General features: G+C 48.7%; 1 protein-coding gene and 2 non-coding genes across 3 annotated transcripts; 2 read left to right on the top strand and 1 right to left on the bottom strand.

Annotated features, from left to right (window-relative positions):
- Positions 1-1,248: 1,248 nt before the first annotated feature.
- cep63 (centrosomal protein 63) lies at positions 1,249-22,309 on the bottom strand. The gene is made up of 14 exons (XM_064952666.1): positions 22,224-22,309; positions 21,637-21,723; positions 21,320-21,497; positions 19,280-19,375; positions 17,015-17,137; positions 15,734-15,847; positions 15,262-15,441; positions 12,641-12,885; positions 11,616-11,718; positions 9,440-9,637; positions 7,885-7,971; positions 7,431-7,633; positions 6,932-7,301; positions 1,249-6,021 (listed from the first exon to the last, which is right to left on the bottom strand). The coding sequence occupies exons 2-14, from the start codon at positions 21,702-21,704 to the stop codon at positions 5,848-5,850; spliced, it is 2,139 nt and encodes a 712-aa protein (XP_064808738.1). The 5' UTR covers positions 21,705-21,723; positions 22,224-22,309; the 3' UTR covers positions 1,249-5,847.
- A 1,045-nt stretch (positions 22,310-23,354) lies between these two features.
- Positions 23,355-23,426, top strand: trnap-cgg (transfer RNA proline (anticodon CGG)). Its single transcript has one exon. It is a non-coding gene; the product is annotated as a tRNA-Pro (tRNA).
- A 192-nt stretch (positions 23,427-23,618) lies between these two features.
- Positions 23,619-23,690, top strand: trnap-ugg (transfer RNA proline (anticodon UGG)). Its single transcript has one exon. It is a non-coding gene; the product is annotated as a tRNA-Pro (tRNA).
- The last annotated feature ends 194 nt before the right edge of the window (positions 23,691-23,884 follow it).

Here is a 23,884-nt window from a genome sequence, read left to right on the forward strand (position 1 = left end):
AGAACGACTGAAGCGTTGAAGCTACATCCTATTCGTCCTTAGGTAGCTAGGTCAAAGAACTACTGAAGCGTTGAAGCTACATCCTATTCGTCCTTAGGTAGCTAGGTCAAAGAACTACTGAAACGTTGAAGCTACATCCTAGTCTTCCTTAGGTAGCTAGGTCAAAGAACGACTGAAGCGTTGAAGCTACATCCTATTCGTCCTTAGGTAGCTAGGTCAAAGAACTACTGAAACGTTGAAGCTACATCCTATTCGTCCTTAGGTAGCTAGGTCAAAGAACTACTGAAACGTTGAAGCTACATCCTATTCGTCCTTAGGTAGCTAGGTCATGGAACTACTGTGATCTGCGTCTTTATCCGTTGTGTATCTTAACCCGAAATCCATAGGCAGGTGGTAAAATTAGGCTTAGCTCATTCTTCCCTTACTCCAGGCCCCTTGAAAGAATCCTCATCCGTCAAAACCCTGTGTTCGTCCAACATGGAACCCTATTCCCTATATAGGGCACTACTTTTGACCCTACGACACTAAAATAGGGTGCAATTTGGGACGTAAAGCCCTCGCTCTCCTCTGCTTCAGCATAGAGAGTAGCTAGCAAGAGGTTTGCTCTGCCAAGTTCCACTCTCCAGTTTGTTGGGCCTGACAGCCCCAGTAACCACGGTTACTAAACATGAATACCAATATGAAAAACTTCTGGAATGAAGACTGGAGAACGAAGCGATATATATTTCCTGAACACACACGTCCCTAATCCACAAAAAGGATGGAACAGAAAACACATAACAATACATTCCTCAAAACATTTCACATTTATTTGGTATATTAATATTTTGTCTTTATTTATTTTGTCTTTATTTCATTCCCACAAACACCCGGGAACATCCTAATATTGCACCCTATTTCCCCATATAGTGCACTACTTTTAACCAGAGTGCAATGGGCCTTTTTTTTGTGTGTGTTGTGGGAAAAGGTCGTGAGTCAAGGACACCCCTCCCTGCCTCCCTCCGTTCGTTCTACCATGTTAACCCTCTACTGAGAGATGGGCTGGGAACCTTGTGGAACCATCACAGAGAGGATGACAGATTTTCTGGCACTAACAGATTATTTTTATTCCCTCTCTCAGGGAGGGATGCAGTCACACCTTAACCCTGAGGAGAGAGACCCCGCCCACACACTGCTGACTGAGAGAGAAGATGTACCATGTTCTCGTCAACAAATGAGGACAGCATCTGGAGTCATTGAAGAATGAGGTTTTGAATATTTTAAAAAATATATATATATTTCTATGTTTACAAACATAGTTACATTCCATCTTGGGTTTATATGGATGATATCACAGGAGGCAAACTGTCAATAAAAACCATGACTGCTACAGCACCGCCAAAAACACAATCCACATACAGAAAAACAGACGTTGAAACGGGCACAAAAGGAAGGAGATTGTCAAATCGAATCGAAGCACCACCAACTCGGCTTAGTAATACAGTATGTTTCAACACTGTAGATTTGAGTCCGTGGGTTCAGAGACACACCTAAACTACCCTGGACGAATCACACCGGTCAACTCTCCAACAAACTGTCACCGGTCACATTCACAGAGACACACAAAGCCAGAGAACTGCCTCACTAATAATCCTAGAACTAGAGAAACCTGGACTCTGGTGGGTGGGTTGGTAGGTCGGTCGGTCCAACAGGTCCATCTGTAGAGACACACAAAGCCAGAGAACTGCCTCACTAATAATCCTAGAACTAGAGAAACCTGGACTCTGGTGGGTGGGTGGGTCAGTCGGTCGGTCCAACAGGTCTGTCTGTAGAGACACACAAAGCCAGAGAACTGCCTCACTAATACTCCTAGAACTAGAGAAACCTGGTGGTCGGTCGGGCAGTGGCACATATCTGGTGACGACTCCAGAGGTGAGCTGTCTGTCTGGTCAGCTATTTGCAGTTAAGGTCAGGAGGAGTCTGGATGGACAGGAGGGTTAAGGTCAGGAGGAGTCTGGATGGTCAGGAGGGTTAGGAGGTGTCTGGATGGCCAGGAGGGTTAGGAGGTGTCTGGATGGACAGGAGGGTTAGGAGGTGTCTGGATGGTCAGGAAGGTTAAGGTCAGGAGGAGTCTGGATGGTCAGGAGGGTTAAGGTCGGGAGGTGTCTGGAAGGCCAGGAGGGTTAGGAGGTGTCTGGATGGACAGGAGGGTTAGGAGGTGTCTGGATGGTCAGGAAGGTTAAGGTCAGGAGGAGTCTGGATGGTCAGGAGGGTTAAGGTCGGGAGGTGTCTGGAAGGCCAGGAGGGTTAGGAGGTGTCTGGATGGACAGGAGGGTTAGGAGGTGTCTGGATGGTCAGGAAGGTTAAGGTCAGGAGGAGTCTGGATGGTCAGGAGGGTTAAGGTCGGGAGGAGTCTGGATGGACAGGAGGGTTAGGAGGTGTCTGGAAGGCCAGGAGGGTTAGGAGGTGTCTGGATGGTCAGGAGGGTTAGGAGGTGTCTGGATGGTCAGGAGGGTTAAGGTTAGGAGGTGTCTGGATGGACAGGAGGGTTAGGAGGTGTCTGGATGGTCAGGAAGGTTAAGGTCAGGAGGAGTCTGGATGGTCAGGAGGGTTAAGGTCGGGAGGAGTCTGGATGGACAGGAGGGTTAGGAGGTGTCTGGATGGACAGGAGGGTTAGGAGGTGTCTGGATGGTCAGGAAGGTTAAGGTCAGGAGGAGTCTGGATGGTCAGGAGGGTTAAGGTCGGGAGGAGTCTGGATGGACAGGAGGGTTAGGAGGTGTCTGGATGGTCAGGAAGGTTAAGGTCAGGAGGAGTCTGGCTGGTCAGGAGGGTTAAGGTCGGGAGGAGTCTGGATGGTCAGGAGGGTTAGGAGGTGTCTGGATGGTCAGGAGGGTTAGGAGGTGTCTGGATGGTCAGGAAGGTTAAGGTCAGGAGGAGTCTGGATGGTCAGGAGGGTTAAGGTCGGGAGGAGTCTGGTTGGTCAGGAGGGTTAAGGTCGGGAGGAGTCTGGATGGACAGGAGGGTTAGGAGGTGTCTGGATGGTCAGGAGGGTTAAGTTCAGGAGGAGTCTGGATGGACAGGAGGGTTAGGTGGTGTCTGGTTGGTCAGGAGGGTTAGGAGGTGTCTGGTTGGTCAGGAGGGTTAGGAGGTGTCTGGATGGACAGGAGGGTTAGGAGGTGTCTGGTTGGTCAGGAGGGTTAGGAGGTGTCTGGATGGACAGGAGGGTTAAGGTCAGGAGGAGTCTGGATGGACAGGAGGGTTAGGAGGTGTATGGATGGTCAGGAGGGTTAGGAGGTGTCTGGATGGTCAGGAGGGTTAGGAGGTGTCTGGTTGGTCAGGAGGGTTAGGAGGTGTCAGGAGGGTTAGGAGGTGTCTGGATGGTCAGGAGGGTTAAGTTCAGGAGGAGTCTGGATGGTCAGGAGGGTTAAGGTCAGGAGGAGTCTGGATGGACAGGAGGGTTAGGAGGTGTCTGGATGGTCAGGAGGGTTAGGAGGTGTCTGGATGGTCAGGAGGGTTAGGAGGTGTCAGGAGGGTTAGGAGGTGTCTGGATGGTCAGGGGGGTTAAGGTCAGGAGGAGTCTGGATGGTCAGGAGGGTTAGGAGGTGTCTGGATGGTCAGGAGGGTTAAGGTCAGGAGGAGTCTGGATGGTCAGGAGGGTTAGGAGGTGTCTGGATGGTCAGGAGGGTTAGGAGGTGTCTGGATGGTCAGGAGGGTTAAGGTCAGGAGGAGTCTGGATGGTCAGGAGGGTTAGGAGGATTAAGGTTAGGAGGAGTCTAGATGGACAGGGGGGTTAGGAGGTGTCTGGATGGTCAGGAGGGTTTGGAGGAGTCTGGATGGTCAGGAGGGTTAAGGTTAGGAGGTGTCTGGATGGTCAGGAGGGTTAAGGTTTGGAGTTGTCTGTATGGTCAGGAGGGTTAGGAGGATTAAGGTTAGGAGGAGTCTAGATGGACAGGCGGGTTAGGAGGTGTCTGGATGGTCAGGAGGGTTAGGAGGTGTCTGGATGGTCAGGAAGGTTAGGAGGTGTCTGGATGGTCAGGAGGGTTAGGAGGTGTCTGGAAGGTCAGGAGGGTTAGGAGGTGTCTGGATGGTCAGGAGGGTTAGGAGGTGTCTGGTTGGTCAGGAGGGTTAGGAGGTGTCTGGTTGGTCAGGAGGGTTAGGAGGTGTCTGGATGGCCAGGAGGGTTAGGAGGTGTCTGGATGGCCAGGAGGGTTAGGAGGTGTCTGGATGGCCAGGAGGGTTAGGAGGTGTCTGGTTGGTCAGGAGGGTTAGGAGGTGTCTGGTTGGTCAGGAGGGTTAGGAGGTGTCTGGATGGTCAGGAGGGTTAAGGTTAGGAGGTGTCTGGTTGGTCAGGAGGGTTAGGAGGTGTCTGGATGGTCAGGAGGGTTAAGGTTAGGCGGAGTCTGGATGGACAGGAGGGTTAAGGTTAGGAGGTGTCTGGTTGGTCAGGAGGGTTAAGGTCAGGAGGAGTCTGGATGGTCAGGAGGGTTAGGAGGTGTCTGGATGGACAGGAGGGTTAAGGTCAGGAGGAGTCTGGATGGTCAGGAGGGTTAAGGTCAGGAGGAGCCTGGATGGACAGGAGGGTTAGGAGGTGTCTGGATGGACAGGAGGGTTAAGGTCAGGAGGAGTCTGGATGGACAGGAGGGTTAAGGTCAGGAGGAGTCTGGATGGTCAGGAGGGTCAGGAGGTGTCTGGATGGACAGGAGGGTTAAGGTCAGGAGGAGTCTCGATGGACAGGAGGGTTAAGGTCAGGAGGAGTCTGGATGGACAGGAGGGTTAGGAGGTGTCTGGATGGACAGGAGGGTTAAGGTTAGGAGGAGTCTGGATGGTCAGGAGGGTTAGGAGGTGTCTGGTTGGTCAGGAGGGTTAGGAGGTGTCTGGATGGTCAGGAGGGTTAGGAGGTGTCTGGATGGTCAGGAGGGTTAGGAGGTGTCTGGATGGTCAGGAGGGTTAGGAGGTGTCTGGTTGGTCAGGAGGGATAGGAGGTGTCTGGTTGGTCAGGAGGGTTAGGAGGTGTCTGGTTGGTCAGGAGGGTTAGGAGGTGTCTGGATGGTCAGGAGGGTTAGGAGGAGTCTGGATGGTCAGGAGGGTTAGGAGGTGTCTGGATGGTCAGGAGGGTTAGGAGGTGTCTGGATGGTCAGGAGGGTTAGGAGGAGTCTGGATGGTCAGGAGGGTTAGGAGGTGTCTGGTTGGTCAGGAGGGTTAGGAGGTGTCTGGTTGGTCAGGAGGGTTAGGAGATGTCTGGTTGGTCAGGAGGGATAGGAGGTGTCTGGATGGTCAGGAGGGATAGGAGGTGTCTGGTTGGTCAGGAGGGTTAGGAGGTGTCTGGATGGTCAGGAGGGTTAGGAGGTGTCTGGATGGTCAGGAGGGTTAGGAGGTGTCTGGTTGGTCAGGAGGGTTAGGAGGTGTCTGGTTGGTCAGGAGGGTTAGGAGGTGTCTGGTTGGTCAGGAGGGTTAGGAGGTGTCTGGTTGGTCAGGAGGGTTAGGAGGTGTCTGGTTGGTCAGGAGGGTTAGGAGGTGTCTGGTTGGTCAGGAGGGTTAGGAGGTGTCTGGATGGTCAGGAGGGTTAGGAGGTGTCTGGATGGTCAGGAGGGTTAGGAGGTGTCTGGTTGGTCAGGAGGGTTAGGAGGTGTCTGGATGGTCAGGAGGTGTCTGGATGGTCAGGAGGGTTAGGAGGTGTCTGGTTGGTCAGGAGGGTTAGGAGGTGTCTGGATGGTCAGGAGGGTTAGGAGGTGTCTGGATGGTCAGGAGGGTTAGGAGGTGTCTGGTTGGCCAGGAGGGTTAGGAGGTGTCTGGAACGTCAGGAGGGTTAGGAGGTGTCTGGATGGTCAGGAGGGTTAAGGTTGGGAGGTGTCTGGTTGGTCAGGAAGGTTAAGGTTGGGTGGTGTCTGGATTGCCCAGGTATTTAGAAACGGTCCTGACATTGTCCTGTCTCATGCCCTGGATGTGAGCGTCTAGTCTCTGGAGCAGCTCCTGGGAGCGCAGGTTCTCCTCCTCCAGGTACCGGGAAGCCACCGAGCCAGCAGGGGAAACCACACAGCGCTCCTGGAGAACAGGAGGTATTAGACACTATAAGGTTGCGCAATTAGTCTCCTAGTCGCTCAACGCTAGTCTCCCAGTCGCTCAACGCTAGTCTCCCAGTCGCTCAACGCTAGTCTCCCAGTCGCTCAACGCTAGTCTCCCAGTCGCTCAACGCTAGTCTCCCAGTCGCTCAACGCTAGTCTCCCAGTCGCTCAACGCTAGTCTCCCAGTCGCTCAACGCTAGTCTCCTAGTCGCTTAACATTAGTCTCCTAGTCGCTTAACGCTAGTCTCCTAGTCGCTTAACGCTAGTCTCCTAGTCGCTTAACGCTAGTCTCCTAGTCGCTTAACATTAGTCTCCTAGTCGCTTAACATTAGTCTCCTAGTCGCTTAACGCTAGTCTCCTAGTCGCTCGCTAGTCTCCTAGTCGCCGGGAAGTCTCCTAGTCGCCAACGCTAGTCTCCTAGTCGCTAACGCTAGTCTCCTGTCGCTTAACGCTAGTCTCCTAGTCGCTAACGCTAGTCTCCTAGTCTCTTAACGCTAGTCTCCTAGTCGCTTAACATTAGTCTCCTAGTCGCTTAACATTAGTCTCCTAGTCGCTTAACGCTAGTCTCCTAGTCGCTTAACATTAGTCTCCTAGTCGCTTAACATTAGTCTCCTAGTCGCTTAACGCTAGTCTCCTAGTCGCTTAACATTAGTCTCCTAGTCGCTTAACGCTAGTCTCCTAGTCGCTCTCCTAGTCGCTTAACAACTGCACTTGTCTTTTCTTACGGACTTTTTTGGCAGCAGCTTCACCGAGGAAAAGTCTGTAAGTGTCTCTGGATAAGAGCGTCTGCTAAATGACTAACATGTTTCTTAACAGAGCAGCTGTATATAGTAACCACATGAGTCTGGCAGAGTGTGTGTATCTAAATCCTCACTGACATGTAGCCTCACCATGTTCAGTATGTCTTGGCTGGCCTGCAGGTGTAGAGCCTCCTCTGAATTGGACAACCGGCCCTCAGCACCACCAGGTGCAGAGACAGGTAGAGGTGCAGGTCCAATAGGAACACAGACGAGGGCCGAGGCTGTCCCCCGGGCTAGTCTGCTTTCTCTACAGGACGAGGAGGAGGAGGAGGAGGAAGAGGCCGAGACGGGCCTGTGGTCCAGGGTCTGTACGTGGTGTTTGTGAGGGGAGGAGGAGAGTGCCTCTAGCTGTTGGAGGAGACGCTGGTTCTCCTCTTCGTAGTGCGAGGTGTTCTCCTGCATCCTGGCCTCCATGGCTAAGATCTCCTCTCTGTGTCTCTGTTGCAGTTCCTCTTCACTCCTACAGCAGGTGCAACACTGAGGTTCACTAAACATTAGCGGAGAACACAAAGCATAATTCACCAGGCTTTGTGTGACCTGAGTGGGACTGCAGTGTGTGTGTGTGTTTGTCTGTCTACTGTAGACCTACCCATCTTGTGTTTGTCGTGGACCGGCCCTGGACTGGTTGTGTAGCAGGGATCTGTCTAGCTTGTCCTGCCAGGTTTGTGTAGAGGCCTCCAGGCGAGCTCTCACCTCCGCCAACTCCTGTCTCATCTGCCTGTTCTCCTGCTCCAAGCTACTCAGAGACGATACATAGCTCTCTCTCAGAGAGGCCAGGCAAGGGTCCCCTTTCTGTAGGGGGGGTGAAGGAGAGAGTTTGAAAAAGAGGGCAAGAAAGATCATGAAAGATAATGAAAGATATTGAAAGATAATGAATGACAATGAATGACAATGAAAGATAATGAAAGACAATGAAAGATAATGAAAGACAAAGATAATGAAAGACAAAGATAATGAAAGACATTGAAAGATACACTAGGACTAAAGGGAAAATATACAGTAGATTTGGACCACGTTCCAAAGAAGTATAAATCAGTCCAGACCATAGTCGACCTCGACTCCACTCTCTCCAGCAGATCATTCAGATGTTGGTTCTCAATCTTCAGAGTTTCCAGCTGCACCTGAGTCACCTGGATGGAATAGAGTAACAGAGCCACTGGCATAAGTAGGGCTTGGCGATATGGCCAAAATATCACATCACAGTATTTTTTTCTTCACATTTGGATGGTATTTTTTTTAAATTACTAACATTTCTAAGTGTGATTTATGAGTAGTGTATTACCTCAGGTTAGCAACACATATTCTAAGTGATTTTCAATGGGTCTTTCTCTATTGTGATTGGTTTATACTGTTCAATTCAACTTCAACCTCAAATTATTTCCTGTGTTTCCTGGCACTCGTTTGAAATCATTTTCACACTGCCACGTGCCTGCACGATACGGGCAAAGCTGTATTAGCTAGCTTTCTAACTCAGTACATTTATTAGCTAGCAAGCCAGCTAACTTGAGATTAGCGTTAGCGGCTAACATGATTTAGCTAACTCAGTACATTCATTAGCTCACAGATTACTGCACCTGTACATAGCCCACCTATAATTTAGCCCAAACAACTACCTCTTTCCCTACTGTATTTATTTATTTAGCTCCTTTGCATCCCATTATTTTTATTTCTACTTTGCACATTCTTCCACTGCAAATCTACTATTCCAGTGTTTTATTTGCTATACTGTATTTACTTTGCCACCATGGCCTTTTTTGCCTTTACCTCCCTTATCTCACCTCATTTGCTCACATCGTATATAGACTTGTTTATACTGTATTATTGACTGTATGTTTGTTTTACTCCATGTGTAACTCTGTGTCGAACTGCTTTGCCTCATCTTGGCCAGGTTGCAATTGTAAATGAGAACTTGTTCTCAACTTGCCTACCTGGTTAAATAAAGGTGAAATAAAAAAAATAAAGAACACTCAAAGCTGTAATCGCTGCAAAAGGTGCTTCAACAGAGTTAAAGGTTCTGAATACTATTTCAGTTCATGATGATTATTATTTATTTTTAATTTGCTAACAATTCTAAAAACCTGTTTTTGCGTTGCCATTATGGGGTATTGTGATGTCATTGTGGGGTATTGTGATGTCATTGTGCGGTATTGTGGGGTATTGTGATGTCATTGTGGGGTATTGTGATGTCATTGTGGGGTATTGTGATGTCATTGTGCGGTATTGTGATGTCATTGTGGGGTATTGTGATGTCATTATGGAGTTTGTGTTTAGATTGATGAGGATTAAAAAACATTTTTTTTATAAGGCTGTAACAACACAATGTGGAAAAGGGTCAAGGGGTCTGAATACACTGTAAACATGTACAGTAGCTCTCTCATTTGCTCAGATGCTATCACTACTGCCACCTTATGGACTGAAGTGAAGAAAGAGAAGAGAGTAACCAAAGATCACTAGTCCACAATAGCTTGCAATTTACCGGCTAATGATTTCTACAGACAGCCCCCCCCCCTTGGTAGACCGTTGAAGAGGAGTGTCACTATTTGTTGTAATTGTGTACAATCTTTCCTTTAAGACTCCTTTCACCCTGGTGGACCTCACCTTGAGCTCAGCCGCCCGGCGCTCTGCCCTCTCCACCTCGCCACTTAGCTGGCGCTCCACACTGGAGGCGGAGCCACTGAGGGTGGCGATGGTGATGTCACGCTGGTGCAGTTCATTGGTCATCTGGGACACCTCCTTCCTCATGCCCTCCACCTCCCAGCAGCGCGTCTGCTCCGCCCTCGCCAGCTCCTCTCGCAGCTATAATAGAACGGAATGTAAATAGGACTGTCCTGTCGTGATGTACTCATTAAACATCCTGGTATTTCCCATCTATTGGCCAACCACTGAAAACGACCACCGCATGCTACAACTGGACGAATCGTGACTCAAGATAATGTTATTGAAAGCTTCGACAGAGGCTAAGTTCACTGTTTACTGTGGGACCCTGGTCCATGCCACTTACTGTGGGACCCTGGTCCATGCCACTTACTGTGGGACCCTGGTCCATGCCACTTACTGTGGGACCCTGGTCCATGCCACTTACTGTGGGACCCTGATCCATGCCACTTACTGTGGGACCCTGGTCCATGCCACTTACTGTGGGACCCTGGTCCATGCCACTCACTGTGGGACCCTGGTCCATGCCACTCACTGTGGGACCCTGGTCCATGCCACTCACTGTGGGACCCTGGGCCATGCCACTCACTGTGGGACCCTGGGCCATGCCACTCACTGTGGGACCCTGGGCCATGCCACTCACTGTGGGACCCTGGTCCATGCCACTCACTGTGGGACCCTGGTCCATGCCACTCACTGTGGGACCCTGGTCCATGCCACTCACTGTGGGACCCTGGTCCATGCCACTCACTGTGGGACCCTGGTCCATGCCACTCACTGTGGGACCCTGGTCCATGCCACTCACTGTGGGACCCTGGTCCATGCCACTCACTGTGGGACCCTGGTCCATGCCACTTACTGTGGGACCCTGGTCCATGCCACTTACTGTGGGACCCTGGTCCATGCCACTCACTGTGGGACCCTGGTCCATGCCACTTACTGTGGGACCCTGGTCCATGCCACTTACTGTGGGACCCTGGTCCATGCCACTTACTGTGGGACCCTGATCCATGCCACTTACTGTGGGACCCTGGTCCATGCCACTTACTGTGGGACCCTGGTCCATGCCACTTACTGTGGGACCCTGGTCCATGCCACTTACTGTGGGACCCTGGTCCATGCCACTTACTGTGGGACCCTGGTCCATGCCACTCACTGTGGGACCCTGGTCCATGCCACTTACTGTGGGACCCTGGTCCATGCCACTCACTGTGGGACCCTGGTCCATGCCACTTACTGTGGGACCCTGGTCCATGCCACTCACTGTGGGACCCTGGTCCATGCCACTTACTGTGGGACCCTGGTCCATGCCACTTACTGTGGGACCCTGGTCCATGCCACTTACTGTGGGACCCTGGGCCATGCCACTTACTGTGGGACCCTGGTCCATGCCACTTACTGTGGGACCCTGGTCCATGCCACTCCACTGGTCCATGCCACTCACTGTGGGACCCTGGTCCATGCCACTTACTGTGGGACCCTGGTCCATGCCACTCACTGTGGGACCCTGGTCCATGCCACTTACTGTGGGACCCTGGTCCATGCCACTTACTGTGGGACCCTGGGCCATGCCACTTACTGTGGGACCCTGGTCCATGCCACTTACTGTGGGACCCTGGTCCATGCCACTTACTGTGGGACCCTGGGCCATGCCACTTACTGTGGGACCCTGGTCCATGCCACTTACTGTGGGACCCTGGTCCATGCCACTTACTGTGGGACCCTGGTCCATGCCACTTACTGTGGGACCCTGGGCCATGCCACTTACTGTGGGACCCTGGTCCATGCCACTTACTGTGGGACCCTGGTCCATGCCACTTACTGTGGGACCCTGGGCCATGCCACTTACTGTGGGACCCTGGTCCATGCCACTTACTGTGGGACCCTGGGCCATGCCACTTACTGTGGGACCCTGGGCCATGCCACTTACTGTGGGACCCTGGTCCATGCCACTTACTGTGGGACCCTGGTCCATGCCACTTACTGTGGGACCCTGGTCCATGCCACTTACTGTGGGACCCTGGTCCATGCCACTTACTGTGGGACCCTGGTCCATGCCACTTACTGTGGGACCCTGGGCCATGCCACTTACTGTGGGACCCTGGGCCATGCCACTTACTCGTTTCACCTCAGTCACAGAGCGACTCCTCTCTTCCTTGATATGCTTTAGCTCCGTTTCTCTCGTGACCAACTCTCCTCTCTGTCTGCTCATAGTCTCCAGTCTGAGGAGAGAAGACATGTTTCACTATGGGCACAGTTTTTTGTTGTTGTTGTGTAAAACCATCAAATTTTGATGCATATAAACTGATACCAGGCTGCAGTATGACGACAAAGCACATTTTGTTCCTTCATCAACCAAACTGTCACACAGATGGATGCAGATTTACTACATGATAAATCAGAGGACCCACAATTCAACAACGTTTAGTTGGAATATTTTTTCACAACTCGTTATGTAAATTCAACACAACTGGAAAATGAAAGACAACATGTCGTTGTGGTTAAATGGACTCAATTCACATGTGGTGCTCCTAGACTTTATGTGGGAGACAGTGTGACATGGCGCAGTCAATCAGTCAGCCAATCAGACAGTCAGTCAGTCAGCCAATCAGACAGTCAGCCAATCAGACAGTCAGCCAGCCAATCAAACAGTCAGCCAGCCAATCAGACAGTCAGCCAATCAGACAGTCAGCCAATCAGACAGTCAGCCAACCAGTCAGTCAGCCAACCAGTCAGTCAGCCAATCAGACAGTCAATCAGACAGTCAGTCATTTAGACAGTCAAGCCATTTGGTCATACAGTTAACCAGACAACCAGTCACAGTCAACCAACCAGTCAGTCATTTAGTCACAGTCAGTCAACCAACCAGACAGCCAGTCAGTCAGCCAGTCAGTCAACCAGTCAGTCAGCCAATCAGTCAGTCATTTAGTCACAGTCAACCAGACAGCCAGTCAGTCAACCAACCAGTCAGTCATTTAGTCACAGTCAACCAACCAGACAGCCAGTCAGTCAGCCAGTCAACCAACCAGTCAGTCAGCCAATCAGTCAGTCATTTAGTCACAGTCAACCAGACAGCCAGTCAGTCAACCAACCAGTCAGACAGTCAGCCAACCAGTCAGTCAACCAGTCAGTCAGTCAGATCACCTGTCTCTGAGTCTGGCCAGTTCAGTCTTCAGGTGGACCTCACAGGCCTGGGCAGAGTGTAGCTTGGTGGTAGTCTTCTCTAGGTCCTGTCTGAGGAGCTGTAGTCCTGAGCCACCTCTCCCCTGGGCTCCTAGACACTCCTCTAGAGACTGGATGACTTCTTCTTTAGCCTGCAGGGCCCTGGTCAGCTTGGACAGGTCATTACAGAACTGCTGCTTCTGCCCCTCCTTCTCCTCTGTCAGCACCTGCAGGGGGAGCAGAGTGAACCCACTGTCTATGAATCAGTCTATAACAACAAAACCCACGGTCTATAAGCCAGTCTATGAATCAGTCTATAACACCAAAACCCATGGTCTATAAGCCAGTCTATGAATCAGTCTATAACAACAAAACCCATGGTCTATAAGCCAGTCTATGAATCAGTCTATAACACCAAACCCACAGTCTATAAGCCAGTCTATAACAACAGTCTATAAGCCAGTCTATAAGCCAGTCTATAACACCAAACCCACTGTCTATAAGCCAGTCTATAACAACAGTCTATAAGCCAGTCTATAAGCAGGTCTATGAACCAGTCTATAACAACAAAACCCACAGTCTATAAGCCAGTCTATAACAACAGTCTATAAGCCAGTCTATGAATCAGTCTATAACAACAAAACCCACTGTCTATAAGCCAGTCTATAACACCAAACCCACTGTCTATAAGCCAGTCTATAACAACAGTCTATAAGCCAGTCTATAAGCAGGTCTATGAACCAGTCTACAACACCAAACCCACTGTCTATAAGCCAGTCTATAACACCAAACCCACAGTCTATAAGCCAGTCTATAACACCAAACCCACTGTCTATAAGCCAGTCTATGAACCAGTCTACAACACCAAACCCACTGTCTATAAGCCAGTCTACAACACCAAACCCACTGTCTATAAGCCAGTCTATGAACCAGTCTATAACACCAAACCCACTGTCTATAAGCCAGTCTATAACACCAAACCCACAGTCTATAAGCCAGTCTATAACACCAAACCCACTGTCTATAAGCCAGTCTATGAACCAGTCTATAACACCAAACCCACTGTCTATAAGCCAGTCTATAAGCCATGGTCTAATACCATGTTATTTTTCATTCACACCAATCTGCGGAGTCTTTGGTTTTAAACTGTGCATTTCACACCACTGTCTCACCTCGCGTCTGCTCCTGACTGTAACATCAACTGTGTTACAACATCAATCACAGAGACCTGTACCTGGCTGTGTTACAACATCAATCACAGAGACCTGCACCTGGCTGTGTTACACCATCAATCACAGAGACCTGCACCTGGCTGTGTTACAGCATCAATCACAGAGACCTGCACCTGGCTGTGTTACAGCATCAATCACAGAGACCTGCACCTGGCTGTGTTACAACATCAATCACAGAGACCTGCACCTGGCTGTGTTACAACATCAATCACAGAGACCTGCTGTGTTACAACATCAATCACAGAGACCTGCACCTGGCTGTGTTACAGCATCAATCACAGAGACCTGCACCTGGCTGTGTTACACCATCAATCACAGAGACCTGCACCTGGCTGTGTTACAACATCAATCACAGAGACCTGCACCTGGCTGTGTTACAACATCAATCACAGAGACCTGCACCTGGCTGTGTTACAACATCAATCACAGAGACCTGCACCTGGCTGTGTTACAGCATCAATCACAGAGACCTGCACCTGGCTGTGTTACAACATCAATCACAGAGACCTGCACCTGGCTGTGTTACAACATCAATCACAGAGACCTGCACCTGGCTGTGTTACAGCATCAATCACAGAGACCTGCTGTGTTACAGCATCAATCACAGAGACCTGCTGTGTTACAGCATCAATCACAGAGACCTGCACCTGGCTGTGTTACAACATCAACCACAGAGACCTGCTGTGTTACAGCATCAATCACAGAGACCTGCTGTGTTACAGCATCAATCACAGAGACCTGCACCTGGCTGTGTTACAGCATCAATCACAGAGACCTGCACCTGGCTGTGTTACAGCATCAATCACAGAGACCTGCTGTGTTACAGCATCAATCACAGAGACCTGCTGTGTTACAGCATCAATCACAGAGACCTGCACCTGGCTGTGTTACAGCATCAATCACAGAGACCTGCACCTGGCTGTGTTACAACATCAATCACAGAGACCTGCACCTGGCTGTGTTACAGCATCAATCACAGAGACCTGCACCTGGCTGTGTTACAACATCAATCACAGAGACCTGCACCTGGCTGTGTTACACCATCAATCACAGAGACCTGCACCTGGCTGTGCTACAGCATCAATCACAGAGACCTGCACCTGGCCGGCACGGACTGTATATTTAAAGAAAACGGTCCGTCTCAGGTCTGCCAACAGGCACCGGGTTCCCCCTCTCTCTCCCTCCCTCTCTCCCTCTCCATCCCTCCCTCTCTCTCCCTCTCCATCCCTCCCTCCCTCTCCCTCCCTTCCCTCCATCCCTCCCTCCCTCTCTCTCCATCCCTCCCTCCCTCCCTCCTTCCCTCCCTTCCTTCCCTCCTTCCTTCCCTCCCTCCCTTCCTTCCCCTTCCCTTCCCTCCCTCCCGGCTCCTACATGCTGTCCCCTCCTTGGCTCTCCCCTCAGCTGCTCCTGGAGGTGTCTGAGTCGTTCCAGCTCCAGTTCCTGGGAGTGCAGTGTATCCTGGGCCCTCTCCAACTGACCCCGCAGCCTCTGCAGATCTGCCTGCCCGGCACGCCCTCCTCCTGGGTCCTGTAGCCACGCTGCACCCTGGGACTGGAGGAGGAGGTACAGCAGAGTGTAGCTAATTTCAGGATATTTTGAAAGTGGGGGGGGTCATTTTCCTATAAAGTCTTAAGGCTCCTAAATTCTAATGTCAACAGTAGTCTTCAGTGTTCACATATGTAGAATAACAGTAAATGTCTCAATGAGACAGGTGATGATAGAAGATTAGAGGGGAATCAGCTTCAAGGTCACGACCCTGTAAATTGTGATGTAAAACTATCTGTACATTTTTGTGTACAACGCAACATATAGTAAATCGTAAAGTCCCTGGTTGCTAAGTTACCTTCATATTAGTGAACTGCTCTGCCAGACCTTTCCTCTGGGTCTCCAGGGACGACACCTGCTTCTGGTACTGCATCCTCTGGTTCTCCCACTCCGCTGACCTCTGACGGAACTCCTGATGAACACAACACGGAGGTCAGGGGTCAACACAACACAGAGGTCAAAAACAACACAGAGGTCAGGGGTGAACACAACACAGAGCTCAGGGATGAACACAACACAGAGCTCAGGGATGAACACAACACAGAGGTCAGGGATGAACACAACACAGAGGTCAGGGATGAACACAACACAGAGGTCAGGGATGAACACAACACAGAGGTCAGGGGTCAACACAACACAGATGTCAGGGATGAACACAACACGAAGGTCAGGGGTCAAAAACAACACTCCCGAGTGGCGCAGCGGTCTAAGGCACTGCATCTTAGCGCTAGAGGCATCACTAAAGACCCTGGTTCAGCGGTCTAAGGCACTGCATCTTAGCGCTAGAGGCATCACTACAGACCCTGGTTCAGCGGTCTAAGGCACTGCATCTTAGCGCTAGAGGCATCACTACAGACCCTGGTTCAGCGGTCTAAGGCACTGCATCTTAGCGCTAGAGGCGTCACTACAGACCCTGGTTAGTTTCCAGGCGGTATCACAACCGGCCGTGATTAGCATTCCCATAGGGTGGCGCACAATTGGCCCAGCGTTGTCCCGGTTAGGGTTTGGCCCAGGGTAGGCCGTCATTGTAAATAAGTATTTGTTCTTAACTGACTTGCCTAGTTAAATAAAGAACAAATTTAAAAAAAAACAAAGGTCAGGGGTCAACACAACACAGAGGTCAGGGATGAACACAACACAGTGGTCAGGGATGAACACAACACAGTGGTCAGGGATGAACACAACACAGAGGTCAGGGATGAACACAACACAGAGGTCAGGGATGAACACAACACAGAGGTCAGGGATGAACACAACACAGAGGTCAGGGGTCAACACAACACAGAGGTCAGGGGTCAACACAACACAGAGGTCAGGGGTCAACACAACACAGAGGTCAGGGGTCAACACACAGCTAGGGAACAGCAGAGGGCGTCAAAAGGCACATCCGGGGCAATATGCACCTCAAAGTAGTGCTGATCTAGGATCAGGTCCTTCTTGTCCAATATGATGCTATTCGTTAGGATCTTAAAGAAGGTCAAACTGATGATCACTCCTTCTCTGACAAAATGTCTACATACTGTACGTACCCAGGAGGGAACTCTGGTCCATAGCTTCTGAGAAAAGAACCAGGCCGTACCTCTATCTTTCCATTGAGGCGGGTCACCTCTGTCCTGTCCTCCTCGCGGCTCTTGGCTCCTTCACGAGACTCCTTCAGCTGTTTACTCTGAAGCTTCTGGTAGCTGTGCTTCAGCTTCGACAACTGGAGGGAGGGAGGGAGGGAGGGAGGGAGGGAGGGAGGGAGGGAGGGAGGGAGGGAGGGAGGGAGGGAGGGAGGGAGGGAGGGAGGGAGGGAGGAGACATGGGAATGGTGAGGCTTGATTCATGCAGCTCTCTGTACACATTAGACTAGACTGGGATTCACCCGTACTATGTAAGCACCTTGAGCATACGGAAAATGGCTATTATTGGTTCTCTAATCTAGAGTAAAGACAGTTGGACAGATAGGTAGACAGACAGATACCCAGACAGACTGGCGGACAGACGGACAGGTAGGTAAGACAGACTGACAGATACCCAGACAGACTGGCGGACAGGTAGGTAGACAGACTGACAGATACCCAGACAGACTGACAGACAGACGGACAGACTAACAGATACCCAGACAGACTGGCAGACAGACGGACAGGTAGGTAGACAGACTGACGGACAGACTGACGGATACCCAGACAGACTGACAGACAGACACACAGACTGACAGACAGATAGGTAGACAGACAGACTGACTGACAGACTGACAGATAGGTAGACAGACAGACTGACTGACAGACAGACAGATAGGTAGACAGACTGACAGATGGGTAGACAGACTGACAGATGGGTAGACAGACTGACAGATGGACAGACAGACTGACAGATAGGTAGACAGACTGACTGACTGACTGATGGACAGACAGGTAGACAGACTGACTGACTGACTGATGGACAGACAGACAGACTGACAGATAGGTTGACAGACTGACAGATAGGTTGACAGACTGACAGATAGGTAGACAGACTGACAGATAGGTAGACAGACAGACTGACTGACAGATAGGTAGACAGACTGACAGATAGGTAGACAGACTGACTGACTGACAGATAGATTGACAGACTGACAGATAGGTAGACAGACTGACTGACTGACTGATGGACAGACAGGTAGACAGACTGACTGACTGACTGATGGACAGACAGACAGACTGACAGATAGGTTGACAGACTGACAGATAGGTAGACAGACTGACAGATAGGTAGACAGACAGACTGACTGACAGATAGGTAGACAGACTGACAGATAGGTAGACAGACTGACTGACTGACAGATAGATTGACAGACTGACAGATAGGTAGACAGACTGACTGACTGACAGATAGATTGACAGACTGACAGATAGGTAGACAGACTGACTGACTTACTGATGGACAGACAGACTGATAGATAGGTTGACAGACTGACAGATAGGTAGACAGACTGACAGATAGGTAGACAGACTGACTGACTGACAGATAGATTGACAGACTGACAGATAGGTAGACAGACTGACTGACTTACTGATGGACAGACAGACTGATAGATAGGTTGACAGACTGACAGATAGGTAGACAGACTGACAGATAGGTAGACAGACTGACAGATAGGTAGACAGACTGACTGACTGACTGATGGACAGACAGACTGATAGATAGGTAGACAGACTGACAGATAGGTAGACAGACTGACAGATAGATAGACAGACTGACAGATAGGAAGACATACTGACAGATAGGTTGACAGACAGACTGACAGATAGGTTGACAGACTGACAGATAGGTAGACAGACTGACAGATAGGTAGACAGACTGACAGATAGGTTGACAGACTGACAGATAGGTAGGCAGACTGACTGACAGACAGACAGGTAGATAGACTGACTGACAGACTGACAGATAGGAAGACAGACTGACTGACTGATGGACAGACAGACTGACTGACTGATGGACAGACAGACTGACAGATACCCAGACAGACTGACTGATGGACAGACAGACTGACTGATGGACAGACAGACTGACAGATAGGTAGACAGACTTACTGATGGACAGACAGACTGACAGATAGGTAGACAGACTGACTGACTGATGGACAGACAGACTGACAGATAGGTAGACAGACTGACTGACTGACTGATGGACAGACAGACAGACTGACAGATAGGTTGACAGACTGACAGATAGGTAGACAGACTGACTGACTGATGGACAGACAGACTGACAGATAGGTAGGCAGACTGACTGACGGACAGACAGACTGACAGATAGTTTGTCTACCTAACGGACAGACCGACACAGTCTTTGTGTTGCACTAAAGCGCTCACTAACGTACCTCATCTTTGACACGCTGCAGTTGTTCCTCATATTTAATGACCAGCTCTTGCTTCCCTGTCTGGACCTCATTGAGCTGCTTGCGGAGCAACCCAACCTGTGGGAAGATAAACAGGCAATAAGGGCTCGTGTCAAGAGAACCCGGTAGACAGGCTGCATTCACAGCTACAAAACACACTTTAGGAACAAACGCTGTCGTGCAGCAATGCATGTTAAATTAAAACAAACTTTTTGGAGTCACAGAATTGTTCCAATGTTGTGTCTTGATGTATCGGACCAATCTCTAGTGTAAGTTCTCACCAACAACATGACAAACTTCGCAGTTCATTCCATTAGTGTGTTTTTTCTGGGAGATTAGCATTCAAGCTCAGTTTTAGGCCCCACACCTTAAGTTGACGGAGACTGACGGAAAGCTGAACGCTCACATTTACATGCAGCAGAAAAGCTTGCCTCACACATAAGGTTGCAAAAATCTGATAACTTTCCTCAAATTTGCAGGTTTTCCAGAAATCCTGGTTGAAGGATTCCAATGTATTTTATTTTTTTGCTTATTCCAAATAATCTTCTAAACGGGATTTCTAGAAAACTGGAGAATTTGAGGAAAGTTAAGAGAGTTTTTCAATCCTACTTCCACATAGCCTCTCAGCCTAGTTCACCTGCATCAGCTCTTTCTCCACTACCACTTTCAACAACCGGCAGCCAGTGTTCTGCAGGTCTAACAGTGAAACTATAGCCACTGTCACTTTGTACATCTTCCACAGGGTATAAAAGGCAAGGAGTGAGACATCAGGAGTTAAAACAGAGATTATATATACTGCCTTCAGAAAGTATTCACACCCCTTGACTTTTTACACATGTTGTTGTGTTACAGCCTGAATTTAAAATAGATTGAATTAAGATGTTGTAACTGATCTACACACAATACCCAATAATGTCAAAGTGGAATTATGTTTTTTAATTTGTTTGTTTTTTACAAATGAATAAAAAAATGCAAAGCTGAAATGTTTTGAGTCAATAAGTATTCAACCCCTTTGTTTATGTCAAGCCTAAATAAGTTCAGGAGTAAAAATGTGCTTAACAAGTCACATAATAAGTTGCATGGACTCTGTGTTCAATAATAGTGTTGAACATGATTTTTGAATGACTACCTCATCTCTGTACCCCACACTTATCTGTAAGGTCCCTCATCTCTGTACCCCACACTTATCTGTAAGGTCCCTCATCTCTGTACCCCACACTTATCTGTAAGGTCCCTCATCTCTGTACCCCACACTTATCTGTAAGGTCCCTCATCTCTGTACCCCACACTTATCTGTAAGGTCCCTCATCTCTATACCCCACACTTATCTGTAAGGTCCCTCATCTCGGTACCCCACACTTATCTGTAAGGTCCCTCATCTCGGTACCCCACACTTATATGTAAGGTCCCTCATCTCTGTACCCCACACTTATCTGTAAGGTCCCTCATCTCGGTACCCCACACTTATCTGTAAGGTCCCTCAGTCGAGCAGTGAATTTCAAACACAGATTCAACCCCAAAGACCAGTGAGGTTTTTCAATGTCTCGCAAAAGAAGGACACCTAATGGTAGATTGGCAAAAATAAAAACAAAGCAGACATTGAATATCCCTTTGTGGTTGAATCTGTGTTCGAAATTCACTGCTGGACTGAGGGACCTTACAGATAATTGTATGTGTGGGTAGGGGGAGTCTGGGGATGGGGGTGTGAGTAGGGGGAGTCTGGGGATGGGGGTGTGAGTAGGAGGAGTCTGGGGATGGGGGTGTGTGCAGGGGGAGTCTGGGGATGGGGGTGTGAGTATTGGGAGTCTGGGGATGGGGGTGTGTGCAGGGGGAGTCTGGGGATGGGGGTGTGAGTAGGGGGAGTCTGGGGATGGGGGTGTGTGCAGGGGAGTCTGGGGATGGATGATGTTCGTTGTCTGCCTTTGCATAATGTTTGTATGTGTTTTGTATCGTTTGAAAATAAATACAAATCGTACAATAACAACAATTAAAACAAACAATAATATCTACGCACAACCGTACCTCTGAGTTCCTTTGGTCTATGAGGTTTCTGGCTGAGAAGAGCTCCTCTTCTCCACTGTGCAGACGCACCTCCATGGCATGGATCTCTGCCTCCCACTCCGTCCTCTTATGGTTCACCATGATGTCTATTTGTCTCATCAGCTCCTGCAGCTCGGGCTCGCAGGACGTCAGGACAGAGCTGGGAAGGGTGGAGCAGGACAACATTTATTTTCTGAAACGCTAGAGGTCTTAAAAAAACAACAACAACAACATAGATATCTTCCAATGCATAGTTACTCCTATTAGAACTAAAGATAGCTGCTCGTATCTGCTCTCACCTCACGTCCTGGTCTTGCAGAGATCCCAAAAAGGCATCCATCTCTAGTAATTGGCTTCTAACCGGCATCCACTTAGCTACATGGTCCCTGTAAATAAAACAATAAATGTATGACTCGTGATTGGGACTGGGAAGCTACTTTGAAATTCACTTACATGAGCGACAGTTAGATAGCTATCAGTTAGCAGTCCATCATCAGTACTGTCTGCAGAGTGTTTTGATCATACAGACCACTACGCCAGCGTATCAACAAACGTGTTAGCCAACCAGATTGTATCTAAATGTATTGACTGTCAGCTAGCTTGCCAGACAATGCATTTTTTGTTGTTGTTGTTTGTACTAGTTAACGTTAGCTAACTAAAGTAAGTCAAGGACAGTATAACATTACATTCGCTTGTTAGCCACTAAACGGAGCTAGCAACATGGTTAGCTAGCTTGACTGTTGACGACAAAAAAACTTGAGACACTTAATAACGAGCTATGAATTTATTAACGTTGTATCCGTAGTCATAACATTCATGTCAATATATGATATTAGATTAAACCATGAGATAATCGATTATTATACTAATATATGATGATACTCACAGGAATAGCAAGGCCTGATAACGTCAAATAGCAGCTAGTTGCTACGAGTGAGCTCTAGATAACAACTGTTGTGTTTACAGTCCGTTCCTCCCCCGCAGGGCAATCTGGGATATAACAACTGTTGTGTTTACAGTCCAGTCCGTCCCCCGCAGAGCATTCTGGGATAGAGTTAGCTTGATAGTTAGCTAGATACATTAGCTAGATGCAAAAGCTTGATAGTTAGCTAGATACATTAGCTAGATGCAAAAGCTTGATAGTTAGCTAGATACAGTAGCTAGATAGTTAGCTAGATAGTTAGCTAGATACAGTAGCTTGATAGTTAGCTAGATACAGTAGCTTGATAGTTAGCTAGATACAGTAGCTTGATAGATAGCTAGATTCAGTAGCTCGATACAGTAGCTAGATAGATAGCTTGATACAGTAGCTAGATAGATAGATACAGTAGCTAGATAGAGTAGCTAGATAGATAGGTAGCTAGATAGATAGATACAGTAGCGAGATGCAGTAGCTAGATAGTTAGCTAGATAGATAGCTAGATAGATAGATACAGTAGCTAGATAGTTAGCTGGATACAGTAGCTAGGTAGTTAGATAATAACAGTAGCTAGATTGTTAGCTAGATAGGTAGCTAGATAGATAGCTAAACAGTTAGCTAGATACAGTAGCTAGATCGTCAGCTAGCTACAGTAGCTAGATAGATAGCTATATAGTTAGCTAGATACAGTAGCTAGTTGGCTAGATAGGGAGCTAGCTACAGTAGCTAGATAGATACAGTAGCTAGATAGTTAGCTAGATGCAAAAGCTTGATAGTTAGCTAGATAGGTAGCTAGATAGGTGGCTAGCTACAGTAGCTCGATAGATAGCAAGCCAAGTTGTGAGTTGAAGCTATGCTGGCATGTAAAGCTAACGGTAACGTATGCGATAACGTTAGCTAAACTAGTTAGTTAGCCAGCAAACGTTTCGGTAACACATTAGTCCCATCCTGAAACAAGCAATGCAACATGACAAGTTTGGCTAATTACCTGGCGCATTTAGAAATGCTTTATATACTCGGAATTGCAGGTTTAAAATTATGGTTTGCTGTTGTATTGTAGTAATTTATAACGTCAAAATGTCACCTCTCAGTGCACGCGGCTCGTTGGTCTAGGGGTATGATTCTCGCTTCGGGTGCGAGAGGTCCCGGGTTCAAATCCCGGACGAGCCCTTTTTTTTTTTTTACTTTGACGTTCCATCCAAATGACGTTAACGAATGCGTTCCCCGTGATATCTGCGGATGTTATTTAAATAGTGCCATTTGTGGTATCCAATCTGTGCCATATGTGGTATCCAATCAGTCTTAAAATGAAGGTATAGTTACCAATCTATATCTTATATAATGTCATTTAATTTTTATCGTGGCTCGTTGGTCTAGGGGTATGATTCTCGCTTTGGGTGCGAGAGGTCCCGGGTTCAAATCCCGGACGAGCCCTTCTTTTCAGTTCCGATACGATATAAATCAGACTCATACCGTTTATCTCAAACGATGTCAAGGATATAATGACTGAGACAGCTGTATCGAATCTTTTTAACCACAGAGACAAGAACAGCTAAACAAAATAACCAAGCTGGGACACAATACTTATCAGCCCTATTTCTGCTGCAGATAGAGAAAAGAAGTCTTTG

Source organism: Oncorhynchus masou, chromosome 31, assembly GCF_036934945.1.
Source record: "Oncorhynchus masou masou isolate Uvic2021 chromosome 31, UVic_Omas_1.1, whole genome shotgun sequence".
NCBI lineage: Eukaryota > Metazoa > Chordata > Actinopteri > Salmoniformes > Salmonidae > Oncorhynchus > Oncorhynchus masou.

What these genes read in the sequence shown, in the direction of transcription:
- cep63 (XM_064952666.1), bottom strand. Translation starts at nt 21,704, where the DNA reads ATGCCGGTTAGAAGCCAATTACTAGAGATGGATGCCTTTTTGGGATCT. An exon ending in TGCAGCGTGTCAAAGATGAG is followed by an intron (nt 17,138 to 19,279) that starts GTACGTTAGTGA and finishes CCCTCCCTCCAG; the next exon opens with TTGTCGAAGCTGAAGCACAG. An exon ending in AGCCAAGGAGGGGACAGCAT is followed by an intron (nt 12,886 to 15,261) that starts GTAGGAGCCGGG and finishes CTCCCCCTGCAG; the next exon opens with GTGCTGACAGAGGAGAAGGA.